At 37.5% G+C, this 14,913-nt stretch overlaps 1 protein-coding gene across 1 annotated transcript; it reads left to right on the forward strand.

The window, feature by feature from the left end:
* The first annotated feature begins 4,730 nt into the window (after positions 1-4,730).
* GNGT1 (guanine nucleotide binding protein (G protein), gamma transducing activity polypeptide 1) lies at positions 4,731-13,169 on the forward strand. Its single transcript, XM_006891473.1, has 2 exons — positions 4,731-4,826; positions 13,041-13,169. The coding sequence occupies exons 1-2, from the start codon at positions 4,731-4,733 to the stop codon at positions 13,167-13,169; spliced, it is 225 nt and encodes a 74-aa protein (XP_006891535.1).
* Positions 13,170-14,913: the final 1,744 nt, after the last annotated feature.

A 14,913-nucleotide genomic window follows, 5' to 3' on the forward strand; every position in this document is an offset into this window, starting at 1 on the left:
ACATCTCAACATAATAAAAACAAAGATCCTCACAACTGGTACAAAGACTACATTATGAAAATCAGATAACATTATAAAGTTATCAAAGATTTCATTTTCCTTTGAGTCACAATCGATGCCCATAGAAGCAGCAGTTAAGAAATCAAAGAATGAATTGTACTGGGAAAATAAATTTGTGGTGTTACCAGTGTTCTTCTCAGACTTACAGTTCAAAGACAATACTTTGAATAGCCTTCTTTATTTGTTGTCCAACTTTCACATTCATATGAGACACATGAAAATACCATGGTCTAGGTCAGATTTACCTTAGACATCAATATGACATCATTGTTCCTTAACCCAAAGATGTTTCTCATATGCACGTGACAGTTGGACAACAAATAAGGGAAAAAAATAAGAGTTGATGTCTTTGAATTCTAATGTTTGCAAAGAACATTTGCTATACCATTGATTTCCAGAGAACCTAAACAAGCCCATCTTGGAAGAAGTATAGCCAGCATGTTTCTTAGAATTGAAGATAGAAAAGCATTGTCTCACATACACTGGGTGTATTGTCAGGAAAGAACCCATTCCTGAGAAAAAAGACATAGTGTTTGGAAAAGTATAGGGTCAGTGGAGAAAGAAAGCAAAACCCTCAATTAAATATATTTGTACAGTGACTACAACCATAGGTTCAAGAACAAAAATAATTATGAGATACTACAGAATTGATCATTGTTTTATTCTGCCATTCATAGCATGGGTTACGTGTTGGAACCAAATTGATGGTACCCAACAACCAAGACCCCTAGAAGTTAGTTAAGTATTTCCCAAAAACCTCTAGAGGAAGTGGTTTCTATCAACCAAAGGAAAGTTGTGTAGATGATTTCACCTTAAACACTGAGCTCAGGAGGATGGACACCTTACCTTGGGAAAGTGATCTAGACCAGATTTGAACAGCATCTGCTATCCAAGGTATTAAAGGAGTCAAATAATGTACTTCATATGCTCTAAATTGCTGTTGCTGTTATTGTTGTTATGTGCAGTCAACTGAGAATAGACTCATATCTAACCCTCCAGTGGATTTTCAGAGGCTGTAAATAACAAATGAGGAGACTGACCATTTTCTTCCATGGATTAGAGAAAATGATCAACTCTCACAATCTTAAAGTTTCAAGGTAAAGAGGAACACCAGCTAACACATACTAAGTTCTTACACTGTGCAATTGGACTGTCAAACTTTATCTACATTGTTTACGGCTTTAAACCTTTCTATAAAGATATACCCCCATTGGCAAGGAATTGAGGCAAGGAGAGGTCAAGTAATTCACCCAAGGTAACATAATTAAAACCTTGAATTGAACTCTGATTTGTTAAGCAACAGCATGGTAGGACATTCTCTGAAATAAAAGAAGTCAAACCCTTAGTCTAAATCAGTAATATGAGTGGGATTTATACTTAAACAATTCCTCCATGTGATTCTTACGCACACTGAAAAGCCATCTAGAGTGATGTAAAGAGTTTTCTGAGATGAAAGAAAGTTATTCAAAGACAATGTCAATAGATAAAACTATGCAGCAGAAATAGCCAATGCTTAGAAATTGTTCTGAGAATGGATTCTTTGATAACAAGGAAATAAATTTTGGTTGTAATATTTCTTAAAGAACACAATATTAAAATAAAAAAATAATAAATATAGACTCAGGTAACTATGGGTTTATTTTTATCTCAGTGATGGTTTACATAAGCATTTGCCTCCTAAAACTGTGCTATTCCATCTCCTTCTCAGCAGTGAACAAACAATTATATAAAATTAGGAAGGGATATAATGATTATTTTAAATGCCTTGAGTGTGAAAACCCTATATAAAAATATATAATTAATGACTGATAGTTTTTAGCATAGAATTTTTATGTTGATATACCAAACTGTAGCTGAGAAGAACGGGAATCCCAGAACATTTGATCATTCTAATGTGAAACCTATGCTTGGACCAAGAGACAGTTGTCAGAACAGAGCAGGGAAACATTGCATGGTTCAAAATTGGGAAAGGTGTACACCAGGAATGTGTCCTATCTCCATACCTTTTTAACCTGTATGCAGAACAAATTATCCGAGAGGCTGGGCTCTATGAGGAGAAGTGTGGCATCAGGATCGGTGGAAGATCTATGAACAATCTGCGTTATGCAGATGACACAACCCTGCTTGCTGAAACTGAGGAGGACCTGGAGCACCTGCTGCAGAGGGTCAAGGACTTCAGCCTACAATATGGATTGAGGCTCAATGTCAAGAAGACAAAGATCTCACCACTGGACCAACTGGCAGCATCATGATAGATGGTGAAGAGATTGAGATTGTTCCAGCTTTAGTCTGCATGGCTCCACGGTCAACACTCTTGGCCCCAGCAGCCAGGAAATTAAAAGGCATATTGTGATGGAAAAGTCTGCTATTAGGGACCTCTCCAGGGTTCTGAAGAGCAATGGTGTCTCTCTGAAGACTAAGGTGTATCTGATACAGGCCATGGTCTTTGCAATCACTTGTTATGGATCAGAGAGTTGGACAATTACTAGGGAGGATAGAAGGAGAATTGATGCCTTTGAGCTATGGTGCTGGAGAAGAGTATTGAATATACCATGGACTGCCAAGAAAACATTCATCCTAGAGAGAGTTAAACCAGGCTGTTCCTCGGAAGCAAGCATTCTGGGGCTTCATCTGATATACTTTGGACATGTAAGAAGGGACAGGTCCTTGGAGAGGGACATCATGCTTGGGAGGGTGGAGGGACAGTGTAAGAGGGGAAGACCCTCTATGAGGTGGACTGATTCAGTGACTGGGAAAATCAGGATGGGTGTGTCAGAGGCAGTGCGATTGGCACAGGATAGAGCAGGGTTTAGGGCTCTTGTACATAGGGTCTCTATGAGTTGCAAGCAAGTCGACAGCACATAACAACAAAAACATACATTGTTATATTACTATCTGATATAGCATGTGACCAGAACATGCCTAATTTTATAAAAACATTTCATTACAGAAATTGGACCAAAGACAATAGGGTTAAAAAGACATCAAAAGAGAAGAACATGTAGGTGTAATATAATTTGGCTACAAGGAAATACTTTATAGGGATACAACTGACAGCTCCTATAGTGTCCATAGTTTTGAGGGCAAAAGGAAGAGTCTATTCTAACTAAATTATTTGTTTGGAAATTGATGACACAATTCACTGTCCTCTTTAATTTGTCACATTTGCTTATCATTATTATCTAATCCATTTACATACAAATCCCAGGTAACATGTAGAGAAATACTTTCAAGTAATATGTTTATTTCTGGTTAATAAAGTTCTTTGCTTGCTGTATTTCTACTCTTTTGTTTCACATTTCACCTCACTATTGGTTACAAACTTACAATGACACTTTTTACATGGGTCACAAGGTGGTAAGGTGGGTAAGTCTAATATGTTGGTAATTTGAACTAACACTCCACAGGAAAAAAGATGTAGCAATCTGCTTCTGTAAAAGTTTACAACTTTCAAATTGTTATGATTCATTTATGCTGTGTCAAATGTAGAATGAGAGTTGCTGCATAGTGCCATTGTTACAAAGTGGAACTAACATTGGGATTGGGGGGCAACCTAAGAGGGGATAAATAATATATACTGCATTGAAACAGATGAGGGAGAGAACTGTTTAGGAGGAATATAGGATTAGGTATTATTGTCATGACAAGAGTCCAGAACGAAAGCTTCATATTGGAGAGGACGGGTGGAGGGGGGATTGTATAACAATTAAAGAATTTTTTTTTACTTTTCAATGAGAAAAGTGAATGGGGGTGGGGTGGGAGGTGTTGCAGGGAGGAAAATGTGCAACAATGAATGAATGGAAATTTTAGAAAAATTAAAAGAGGTATGGGGAGTGGAACTTATAGCCCAGTGTCCTCCTGACCTGTGTGTGTCCTCATAGCTTTTTTTTTTTTTTAAAAAAAAAAGAATGAGTACAAGGGTCCATAGTGGGGAGAGGGTGGAAACAGAGGGGTGAGGATGTGCAGTGAGGGTGGGGCGGGAATGAATCATGGGGTCACACAATTTGATGGGTGCAAGGGTGAGGGAAATAGGAAGGAGCTGGTGTGAAAAGAACCAATGTATTTGAATTATATAAATAAACTATTATAATAATAATAAAAACAAAACACTTCTGAGAAACAAATAAGCAAAAAGAATTAGAGTTGCAATTGTGTGGATGGCAATGAGTTTGGACTGTTAATACCAGATTAAATGCTCTAGAGATTTAGAGGATTAATAGGTAGACCTCAAAATGACCTCAGAATAATTTAATTGGCATAAATCATACAGTAAAAGGTTTTAGAGGTGGAAAATTTAGAGACCCACAATTTTACACTGGGATAGATATCAGGGAAAGGAAAAGCCTTAGGTACTCGATACTGTATACTGACTATCGTGACCCTTCTCCACAAATTTGCTGGCAGATGTTTAGGTTCAAATGCTTGATTTAATCATATTAGTGAAGATTACAAAGATACTTTAAAATCCGAAGGCTAGTGAACAGTGCTAAGATTGTTCAGAGAGCTTCATGAGAACTTGGTTATAGTAAAGGAATTTAAAAACAAGCCAGGAAACAGATCATTTACTTAGTAAGTCAAGAGCTGGGTGAAGTATTAGCTAAAGTTGACTTGGAGTCAGGCCAACAACTCAAAGTTATGAGTTAACTTTGTACCATTTTAGCAGGTGAGAGATGCCAGTGATCAATATTGAAGATCTGACCGATAAGGACAAATTGGTGATGGAAGTTGAGCAGCTCAAGAAAGAAGTGACACTGGAAAGAATGCTGGTAAAGTTCTGCTTCTTTTGGATTTTATTTTACTTAGTGAGACTGTGGGAGTCCCGGGTTAAATAATGATCATTTTACAAGTTTAATGCAGGAAAAAGAAATGTGTCTGGATTTTTAAAAACTAAGTTTCAGAATGTTCTCAATGTATGCTCTAAGTCAAGGCTTCAGGCCAAAGAATTCAGCCCTTAGTTTATTATTCAGTCTTTGTTACCCTCAGGCCAAAAAATTCAGCCTTTAGTTTATTACTGCCTGACTACTTAGGAATGTTTCCACATTTTTAATGGGATGTTGATAAGACAAGAAGAAGAATACACAACAGGGCATATAAAAGAATATAATATATAAAATAATAATGTAATAACATAAAACACAGTGAGAGAAAAACTTGTCTTTCTTCTCATTGCTATTATGTCAAAATCTATGTACAGCTTGTATCTGGTAGATTCTCAGGGGCTATAAATGACCCAGGAGAAGATTGCTCATCTTTCTTCTATACAGTAATTGTTGGATTCTAACAGAGACATGTGGCCTATGTGTTAGCAGTACAATTCCCTATGGAATACCACAAGAGCATGTAAAATTAATGAATATAAGTGTTTTGTTTCTAATTTTATTTATTCTTAAGCTTCTCTTTATTGGATGCAGTACTTTGCTGTTGTTAAAATACTTTTAGCTACAACCCTATCCTATCCTCCCCAGGATTATCTTGTCTAGTAATGAATGTGTATGTTCTGTTCTTCCTTTGTACATAAGCGCAGGACTCCCTGTTTCTTTATTAAAACATCAGACATATTTGGAAATTGTTTTGGAGCAAAATCGCACCTCAGTGACTTGGAATTTTCCCTAAGGTGTTGAAAGACCAAAAAAGGAGGCTGCCAACTCCATCGTGGTCCTATGGTTTTATTGAGGAGTAACTCATTAAGGCAATTTCCTGAGAGGTGGTAGGGCCAAAGTGAAGTCTCCACACCCCTTAGAAGGTGGTAGGGGCTTCATTATCTCTAGTGATCAAAGGGGGGATGTTGCCAGGGCCCCAGATCTCCAAGGTCACCCTAGCAAATTCTGCATAACTTAGTATTACATCATTTACATCACTTAGCATACAAAAGAAAGCTAGCAGAAAGAAGGAGTGTAGCCATATTTGGCCTTGCAAAACCCTGTTACTCTATAATCCACCCCTGAAGACTGGTTCTTACAATCTGATGCAAGAGCCTCGGAGAACCCAAGGGGAAGCATTAATGGAACAAGCAGCACTGCTGCAGCTGGGGACACATGCCACAGCAACAATAATAGCCCTTTACCTGGGAAATGACCAAAACTGTAGCTATCTAAAAGGGAGGAGGGTTTGTGGTAACAGACTTACTTATTATTAGGGTGGACTGTGGCAAAGCTATGCTTCCACTCTAGAAAGATATTGGCAGACTCACAGGGGAGGGGGCTATGTAGGGAAGACAGTTGGAAAGACAGGTGTTTAGTAAATACCAAAACGGGGAAATTTTTTTCCACTAGTTTTACATTAGTGGCTTTTCCTTGGTTGGTGAGCTTAGTAGTTGCCTTGGGCACTCTCCCTGGCAGACAGTACACTCTGTGCTGTCCTGGAGAGGTCACCTGAGGATTTGTGATCAAAGCCACTTGTTTCATTGTTTGCCAGAGGAGACTTACTTCTATCCCTTGCGCTTAGCCATTGTCCCAATCCAGGTAAAATGTGATCATTGGGGCTCTCCGTACAGCAGAATGGTGAGTTCTCACGTTACACCAGTTTCTCTGCTCAGCAGACACAAAGTAACAAAAGTACCTCAGGGGGCTGACACACAAGAAGCACCAATAGATGGCTCTACTTCCTGCTACCCTATCCTGAGCTGTTCAGGGGACCAGGAAGTTTTGCTCTGGCTACAGGCCAAGTATGCAATATATTATAGTTGGGACAACCCCAAGTCTGGCACACATAGGGATGAAAGTCCTTAGTCAAAGCCAAATTTGTCAGTCTCAAAGGCTCAGGTAGCCCTTGGTTCCCCAACTTCAGCGAAGTTTTGCCTTTCTACTAAGGACCCCGTGCCCTTATACACATGTCCAGGGTTGAGGGCATTGGTGTGAGCACACCAGGAAATTGTTTTTACAACAGCTGCAGAACCTCCGTGCTGTAAGCTTTGCCTGTCTTTATGGCAATCTTCCAAACAACATGAGCATTGTGGTGCTCGTTTTCTGATGGAAAGATTTCCAGTGGGGAAGCTACCCTTCTGAACGCACTGTCCTAATTTATGCTGTAGCATCTGCTCTTTTTAGTTCCCTATCAAGAGATAACTAGGCTGCTCCACAAACAAACAAACAAAAAAACCAACAACAAACCAAACAAACAAACAAAAAAAACCAACACAAACAACAACCCACTTAGGCAAGTTTCTGATGTTCCGGGCAATCCCAAATGCCTTGTAGTAGGGGTCCCCCACAGAACTTTATTCCCTACCTTTCATTGCTCTTTGTATCCTTGGCCTATATATACACTTAACTCACAGGTTACCGTTTGTTCAAGCTGTTAAGGTCAAAGGATCATTGGGATGACCATTTATACATTATTGAACTTGACCCATTGATGACTTTGCCTTGAGTCAATTTCACATATACCAGCTAGAATCACTTGTGTCCCAAGTGGCTTCTGGTGATGAGTCCTCTCTCCCTTCTCAGAGAGCTGGGGGTAGCTCACACAGCTTGCTAGTCTATCCTGGGTGGGAGTGGGGGTGGCGGAAGCCTGACCCGTCATCTTCCCTGCAGTGCATGGAGTATTTCCACTTGCACAGTCAACACTTTTACTCTCTCAGAAAACTTCTTATTCTTTGCTTCAGTCCCAAGACTCATTGCTTCTGAGTCAGAACCAATTCATAGCTGACCCTCCAGTGGATTTTCTGAAGCTGCAAATCACGAGGAGATTTCCCATCTTTCCTCCACAGAGCTGCTGGTGGATCCACACCACCTGAGAGTTGTGGCCTTCGGGTTAGCAGAGAAAGGATAAACAACTGTCTTGAAGGCGTACAGGCCGCTGGCTCCTTAGATGCAGGAATGATGAGCCTCCATCACATATTTTAGACATGTTGTCAGAAAGAACCCCAGAGCTCCCTAACAATCCTGAGTCAACTTTTTTGCTGTTGTTTAACCAGTCAATAGAGGGGTCTCAAGGACTGCACCAAGTATGTTGTTGTTATTGTGTATTGTCAAGTCAGAACTAACTCATAGCTCATTCTCCAGTGTATTTGCAGAGGCTGTATATCTCAAGAGAAATTGCCCATCTTCCTATCACAGAGCAGTAGGTATTCCTTTGAGTTGGTGGCACAACTCCTTACTTCTAAGCCCTAGAGCTCCCTAAGAAGAGTATAAATACCCTCTAATACTCTCTTGGTGGGCTAGCGGTAAGAAGCTGCGCTGTAATCCCCAGTGCACACAGATCAAACCCACTGCCAGCTGCTCCACAGAAGAGGGATAGGTGGTCTCCTCCCGTGCAATTTACTGCCTCAGAAAACCCACCAGAGGGGCAGCTATGGGTTGGTTCTGACTCTCCAGTACACAACAACAATATTCCAAAAGATCCATAAAGATGTAAACTTTTTTAGAGTTCTGTAGTAAAACGTTAGGGCCAGTAATTTGAAATATTCCCTAATGTGCCAGGAGAGCAAAGAAGGTCTCTTGATGGGAATGTAGAATTTGTATTTATGGTTTGCTTTCTGAAGTGATGCACTGCACGGGGCAGTAGCAGGGTGGCAGGAGTTTTTATATGTCTGGTAAATAAAGGTGATGCCAGTGCCTGGATCTCCAAATCCACCCTAGCAAAAGTAGGATGACTCAGGAAGCTGAGGTGAGCAAGCAGCAAGCAGAAGCATAGATATATTCGAGGTTGCAAAAAAGCTGTTCTTCTATAGATATGGTTATCAAAAATTCTCTACTCTTTAGAAGCAGCAGATATGATGGTGAAGAAATAAAGATTTTCTGCCAGACGAGTAGTGACTAGAGCTTGGAAAATGTGAATATGTACCTTAAGTATCTTAATATTAAGAAAGTTACTAGGGAAAAAGAAAACCCTCTCTATGAGTAATGCACACATATATTATAATTTTAAAAAAGGAAATATTTCCTATTTTAGGTTAAAGTGAGAAAGGGCATTTGTATTATTTTGATACTTTGCCAAAACTTTTATTTGAAATTTAGATTTCCCTTCCCCACTACTCTGTGCTTATAATTGTCTCAAACTTCTCTTTAACCTTTTCCAAAAAAACTGAGACAAAGATGTTCTTCTACAAAGATTAAACTATATCTATAAATAGCACCAAAGCCTGGAGAATGCACCAAAAAAGTTAATTTTAAAATATTTTTAAGTTGGGAAAATGTTAAAAAATAAACAGCTTTTGGAAAAAAGTTTCCTTATCTTGTTTTCTTAATACATTGTGAAGTGTTTGATTTTTTTTTAAATAACCAAAAGGTTTGTTGTTGTGCTTTTTTAATTTCTTTGTTTGCTTTTTTGGTTTGCTGTTTCCCTCCTGCCAGAGATTTTGGTTGCCTTCAGGTTTATTGTGGTAACTTTGGAATTTTTATTTTGGTTAAAATCACATCACTGTTTGCCACGCTCTTGTGTTCTTTCTCTCCACTACTCTTTGCTGATGCAAATCAAACTCATCTTCATTTTGGATTGCAAAAACTATTATCAAAGAAGCAGTTGCAAAGTATAGATGTACTGAAGTCTGACAAGGGGCTCAAAACTCAAATTAAAATTCATTGGTACCACAATGAAAGCAACCCATAATCAACCCTCCAGTACATTTTCACAGGAATTCAGAATAAGATAAAAATGAGAGGGTCTCAAAAGTACATGCAAGAAACATCGTAACATTGTAAAGCCAAATAGACTTTGTTTGATATTGAACTAAATGTTTTTGGAATCCAAGGAGAATTCCATTGCTCCCAAACATCTTGAACACTGGAATAATACAAATCATAGGAACCTTCAAATTATTCTAATCTAGGGAGATAGAAGATTAGATAATCCAAATTATTTCAATAGAGACAAAATTACAGGATGGGAGTGCACAACCCATCTCAGAGTGGAGGTGCTTTTTCCAGTGTGTGATTTACAGCAGTAATCACACATATTGGTGCCTCACTACAATAATATTATAAATATTTTCTATATTATCTAATGTATATTATATTATTATGACATATATTTTTCTATAAATATATTCTTGTTGGCAATTATTCTTTATAAGTACCCAACAATGTGACCAGCCATCATAATAACCCACTTCTCACGGATTCTGGTGGCTTAGTGGTAAGGAATTGCACCCCATCTAAAGGTCCTCAGTTCAAATGTATGAGCTGCTTACAGAAGAAAGACGGCCAGTCTTCTCCCTGGGGATTCATGGCCTCCGAAAACCCGCTGGAGGGTGAGCTACGAATTCGTTCTGACTTGATGGTACATCGCAACAAACAACAGTGATTCTTTCATTTAGAAAAATAATTCTGCCTCTGTTCCTGGATTTAAACTAATAAAATATAATGGCCGTTGAGTGGAAACTGACTCATAGGTGACCATCCAGAGGACTTTCCAAGGCAGTAAATCTCCAGGGAGATTGCCCATCCTTCTCTTGCAGCGCTGTGGGTGGATTTAAAGTGCCAGACAGGCGCAGGCTTCGGGTTGCAGCACAGTTCCCGGTGGCCGGCCCGACCCACCAGAACACTCTCCCTGGAATTATAGGCTCAATGAAAAGAGGACATTGGGTAACAAAGAAGGGAACCAAAAACGTTCATTGACCTGAAAGCTTTGTCCCAGAAGGGACGACCTGATCAGTATTTCCTTGGTCTAGCTGGAAATCATTTGTACTGGTAATAGATCACGAATTTGCACAGTTGTAAAGTAACCTAAAAATCTTACATGTCTCACAGGTCTTTCCAAGGCTTGCAGTTAGTTTATTTTAAAATATCATAAAAAGGTTAAGAGAAAAATATTAAACCAGTAAATTGGTTAAATAAGTTATGGAATGGCCGTTAGTAAATTGCTAAATTAAAGTACTTCTGTGTTAATATAATGAAAGTAAAAAAAAAGTTGAAGATTATGAAAAATTATATTCTGTGCGTGTTTGTGCGCATGTAAGTGCTTGAGAGAGAGAGAAGGAGGATGAATGCATTATTGCCTCTCTCTGATAGAGTGTTAAGTGCTACATTAATGAGTTCTGACTCCATTAAAATCTAAAGACTGATTTTGGGGTTTTTTACAGATCATTATTATAACAGTGTGAAGAGAAAGCACATAAACACAATGAATGGTTCAGCTCAAGCAGTTTTTACTTGTTAAGAACACCTAAATGCAGGCTCTGTTCTTGATGCTTGGGATAAATCAGCCAAAGGTTCCTGACTCCTTGGGGCACACTATGTAACGCACCACCACAATCAACCACTGCATACAAATTTCAAATAAAGTTAGATGTGTTCACTACTTCGAATACAGAGTACCTTGCCAGCCAAATCTGACTCCTCTGAAGAATAAAGCATGCACATATAGAAAAAAAGATTGTTAAAAAATATTTACTGGAGCTGACTTGCAGTTAACCTTTGACAAATAATGTACATTGTTTAATTTCTTGTCTTTAAATTAGACTAATAATAATGTATTTGCAAGTGCTTATGAGGAGTAGAGTGGAGATACTTGTAAGACATGCACAATAAAAGCATTTACTGCCAGTAAAATTTCATATTCTCCATGCAGCCTAACATACTATATATATCTTTAAAAATTGTTCTGAGTACATGAATAAGTGGGAAAAAATAGCGATAGTTCCCATTTTGTTATAGTATTTATGTATATTTTTTATTATCTATAGGCAATGTAAAATAGAGAAATTAGATCTTTTAGAAACATTTGTTCCTAAATTTTATTTTATTATAATTCAAAGACGTCAGTTCTTTGCTCTTTCATAAATGTTGTTCAGCTTTTTGGATGTATATGAGACAACTGAAAATACTGTGACTTCGGTCAAGTGCGCCTTAAACCTCAAAGTGGCATCATTGCTTCTTAAAGAGGTCTTTTGCAGTAAAATGTGTCCAATGTACTATGTCTTTTGAGTTCTTGACTGTTGTTTACATGGATGTTGATTCTGAATTCAAATAAAACAAAGATCTTGACAATGTCATTTTTTCCCCTCTGGCTGTCGTGATATTGTTTATTGGCCCAGTGCAAGTAGTCTACTTTGTGATGTTGAAGTGTAATTCATACTGTAAGGACATAATTTTTGAACTTTCCCCGTAAGTGATTCAAGCTCTCATCATTTTCAGCAAGCATGTGTGTGTTGCCTGCATATGAATCTTCCTCCAATCCTGACACCCTGTTCTTCTTCATATATCCCAGTTTGTTGGGTTATTTGCATATATAGAAATAATATACAGATTGAGTATTAAGTATGGTGAAAGGATATAACTCCAATAGCCATATTTCCTGTTTTTTCAAGTATTGAACATCACCTTGCTCTGTTTAAATGACTACCTCCTGGTCTATAGACAGTTTCAGCAAATGCTGGAAATTCCCATTCTTCACAATATTATCCATAATTTCTTTTGATCCGTATTGTTGAATATTTTGGATAGTCAATAAACCATGAGTAAACATTTTTCTGGTATTCTCTACTTTTAATCAAGATCCATTTGACATCAAGAATTATATCTCTTGTTCCATATCCTTTTTCAAATCTGGCTTGAATTTCTGGCAGTATTGAATTTTTATGTGCTGCTACAACCATTTTTAAAAAATTATCTTTAGCAAAAATTCACTTTTATGTGATGTTAATAACATTGTTGATAATTTCCTCATTCTGTTGGATCACTTCTTTGGAATGAACGCAAATACGGATCTCTTCCAATCTGTTTACAGTGTTCTTGGCACACATGAGGAGAGCTTCCTATGTTGCATCTAGTTACTGAAACACTTCTGTTGATATTGCATCAATTCCTGGAGCCTTGTCTATAAAGTACAAATTCCTTATCAAAAAGCAGAGAGTACAATATTAAAAATAAGCAGAAAGTACAAATATTAAAAATAAGCAGAAATTAAAAATAATAAAAATAAGCAGAAAGTACAATATTAAAAATGTGCAACCAGGAAATGTGTTCTAATAAACATATTTTTTTAGATTGTACAGTATTGTTTTAAGTCAAAAGTTTCAGCTCTTTCTCCTTTCCCTTAAGGTGTCCAAGTGTTGTGAAGATGTAAGAGATTATGTTGAAGAAAGATCTGGTGAAGATCCCTTAGTAAAGGGCATTCCAGAGGATAAAAACCCCTTCAAGGAGCTCAAAGGAGGTTGTGTAATTTCATGAAAAATTCTTCGTTCATCTTGGGGTTAATGACAATACTAATTTGTCCTCATATATGATAATACTTTTAAGCATGTACCTGAATTTTTAAATCTATAAATATAAACAAACTTTGAATAAAAATTGGGATGTAATCAAGCATTTTTTGGTGTTTTTCTTAAATTATCACCCAGCCTAACATAAAATTGATAATTAAATACTGATTGCCTTTTTAATGATGATTGTTATGATTTATAAATGACTCTAATTTATCCTGAGTTACCAGTATCTATTTCCTCACTATCCTTTAACATTCATATAATTCCTTCCAGAAATTTCATAGTTAGACTTCTTTTTCCCATACTTTGCCTTGCTTACAGAATTAGTGTGAACTTTGAATGAGTAAATGACCTATGTTGGCAGATCATGTACTACAAAGATTATTGTTGATATTTAATTCTCTATTTCTGTTTCTCCTTCACTTCACAGTCAGTAATAATGGTTTTAACATAATCTCCTCCTACATTCTTATTCAATTCTACTTGGCACTAATGATATGGCTTTTTCCCAGAAGGTCAGGAGGATTAAGGGCTCAGTCAATGGTCACAGAGCACAATGATTGTAACCAGCAACAAAGCAAAGGTTATGAACACAGATTTAGGAGCTACATAGTTTACTGGTTTTGTCTTTTGCTGTCTAGTTCACTTTGGACAAGTTAATCAATTGTTCAAAATCTCAATTCTTCTGTTGTAGGATTAAGATAATAATAGTGCTAGAGCTTCACTTTGAGGAATATGTGTGGTTATAGGACTTAAGAGAACAAACATGTCAGTCCTGGAGAGGGTGAAACGAGACTGCTTGTTGGAAGCAAAGATTTTCAAGCTCTGTCTGATATACTTTGGGCATATTGCAAGGAGGGGCCAACCCTGGATAGGGACGGGAGAAGGATGGGCAATCTCTTCCCATAAGATTTTCTCTAAAAATCAACTGAAGGGTCAACATGGAACCATTCTGAGTAGATGACACTTAACAACAACAACTATTATTATGGAAACAGAACTAGAAGAAATTCCAGATTCCTTTAAGACACATATTTTTCCATTCATCCCCCTGAAGACTTGAATAAGTACAGTTCCTTTTCTGTAGCACTATAAGGGCAAGAATAGAGAAAAATATTTCTCATATGCAGCATCCTTCATGCTAATCTGTTTCCTCTTGGCATTCCACTGAGTTTACTTAAGACAAATCTCACTAGCTTTGTGCTAATGACTAAGAAAGGTAAATTGCCTTGACTTCCATAAAAAATGACCTATTCAAGTATACAAAAGTAGAAACTTTGTTGTCAGTATTTCCTTGTAACTATCTAGTGTGGGTATTTATTTTAGGTATAAAATTATTTTAGTATACATATATTGTGAGCATACAGATATTAAGGTTAAAAGAATACATCAACAGTCAAAATACACAGAAATGCTAATTAACTGTCATACTTTACAAAGCTATTTTATCATCCTATTTGTTCTGGAACAGTTCCTGAAGAACATGCCATGCTTCCTCCCAGCACACTGCCCTCCCACTCTGTCCATAGCAATTGCTTAACAAATATTTTTGGATCTTCAACCCTTTTGTTTGGGTGAGCAATATTACTCACTATGGTCAAGGGTACCAGAACACTTTTTAACCCCTTTGTCTTGGATGGAAATAATAAATGTCCACAGAAATAAACCAACTTATATCTTGGGGCTAGCCATTGAGGCCCTGGATGAAG

The sequence above is a fragment of the Elephantulus edwardii genome, unplaced genomic scaffold (assembly GCF_000299155.1).
Source record: "Elephantulus edwardii isolate Elephantulus edwardi_28Jun2011 unplaced genomic scaffold, EleEdw1.0 scaffold00098, whole genome shotgun sequence".
NCBI classification, from domain to species: Eukaryota; Metazoa; Chordata; class Mammalia; order Macroscelidea; family Macroscelididae; genus Elephantulus; species Elephantulus edwardii.

What these genes read in the sequence shown, in the direction of transcription:
- GNGT1 (XM_006891473.1), top strand. Translation starts at nt 4,731, where the DNA reads ATGCCAGTGATCAATATTGAAGATCTGACCGATAAGGACAAATTGGTG. An exon ending in TGACACTGGAAAGAATGCTG is followed by an intron (nt 4,827 to 13,040) that starts GTAAAGTTCTGC and finishes CTTTCCCTTAAG; the next exon opens with GTGTCCAAGTGTTGTGAAGA.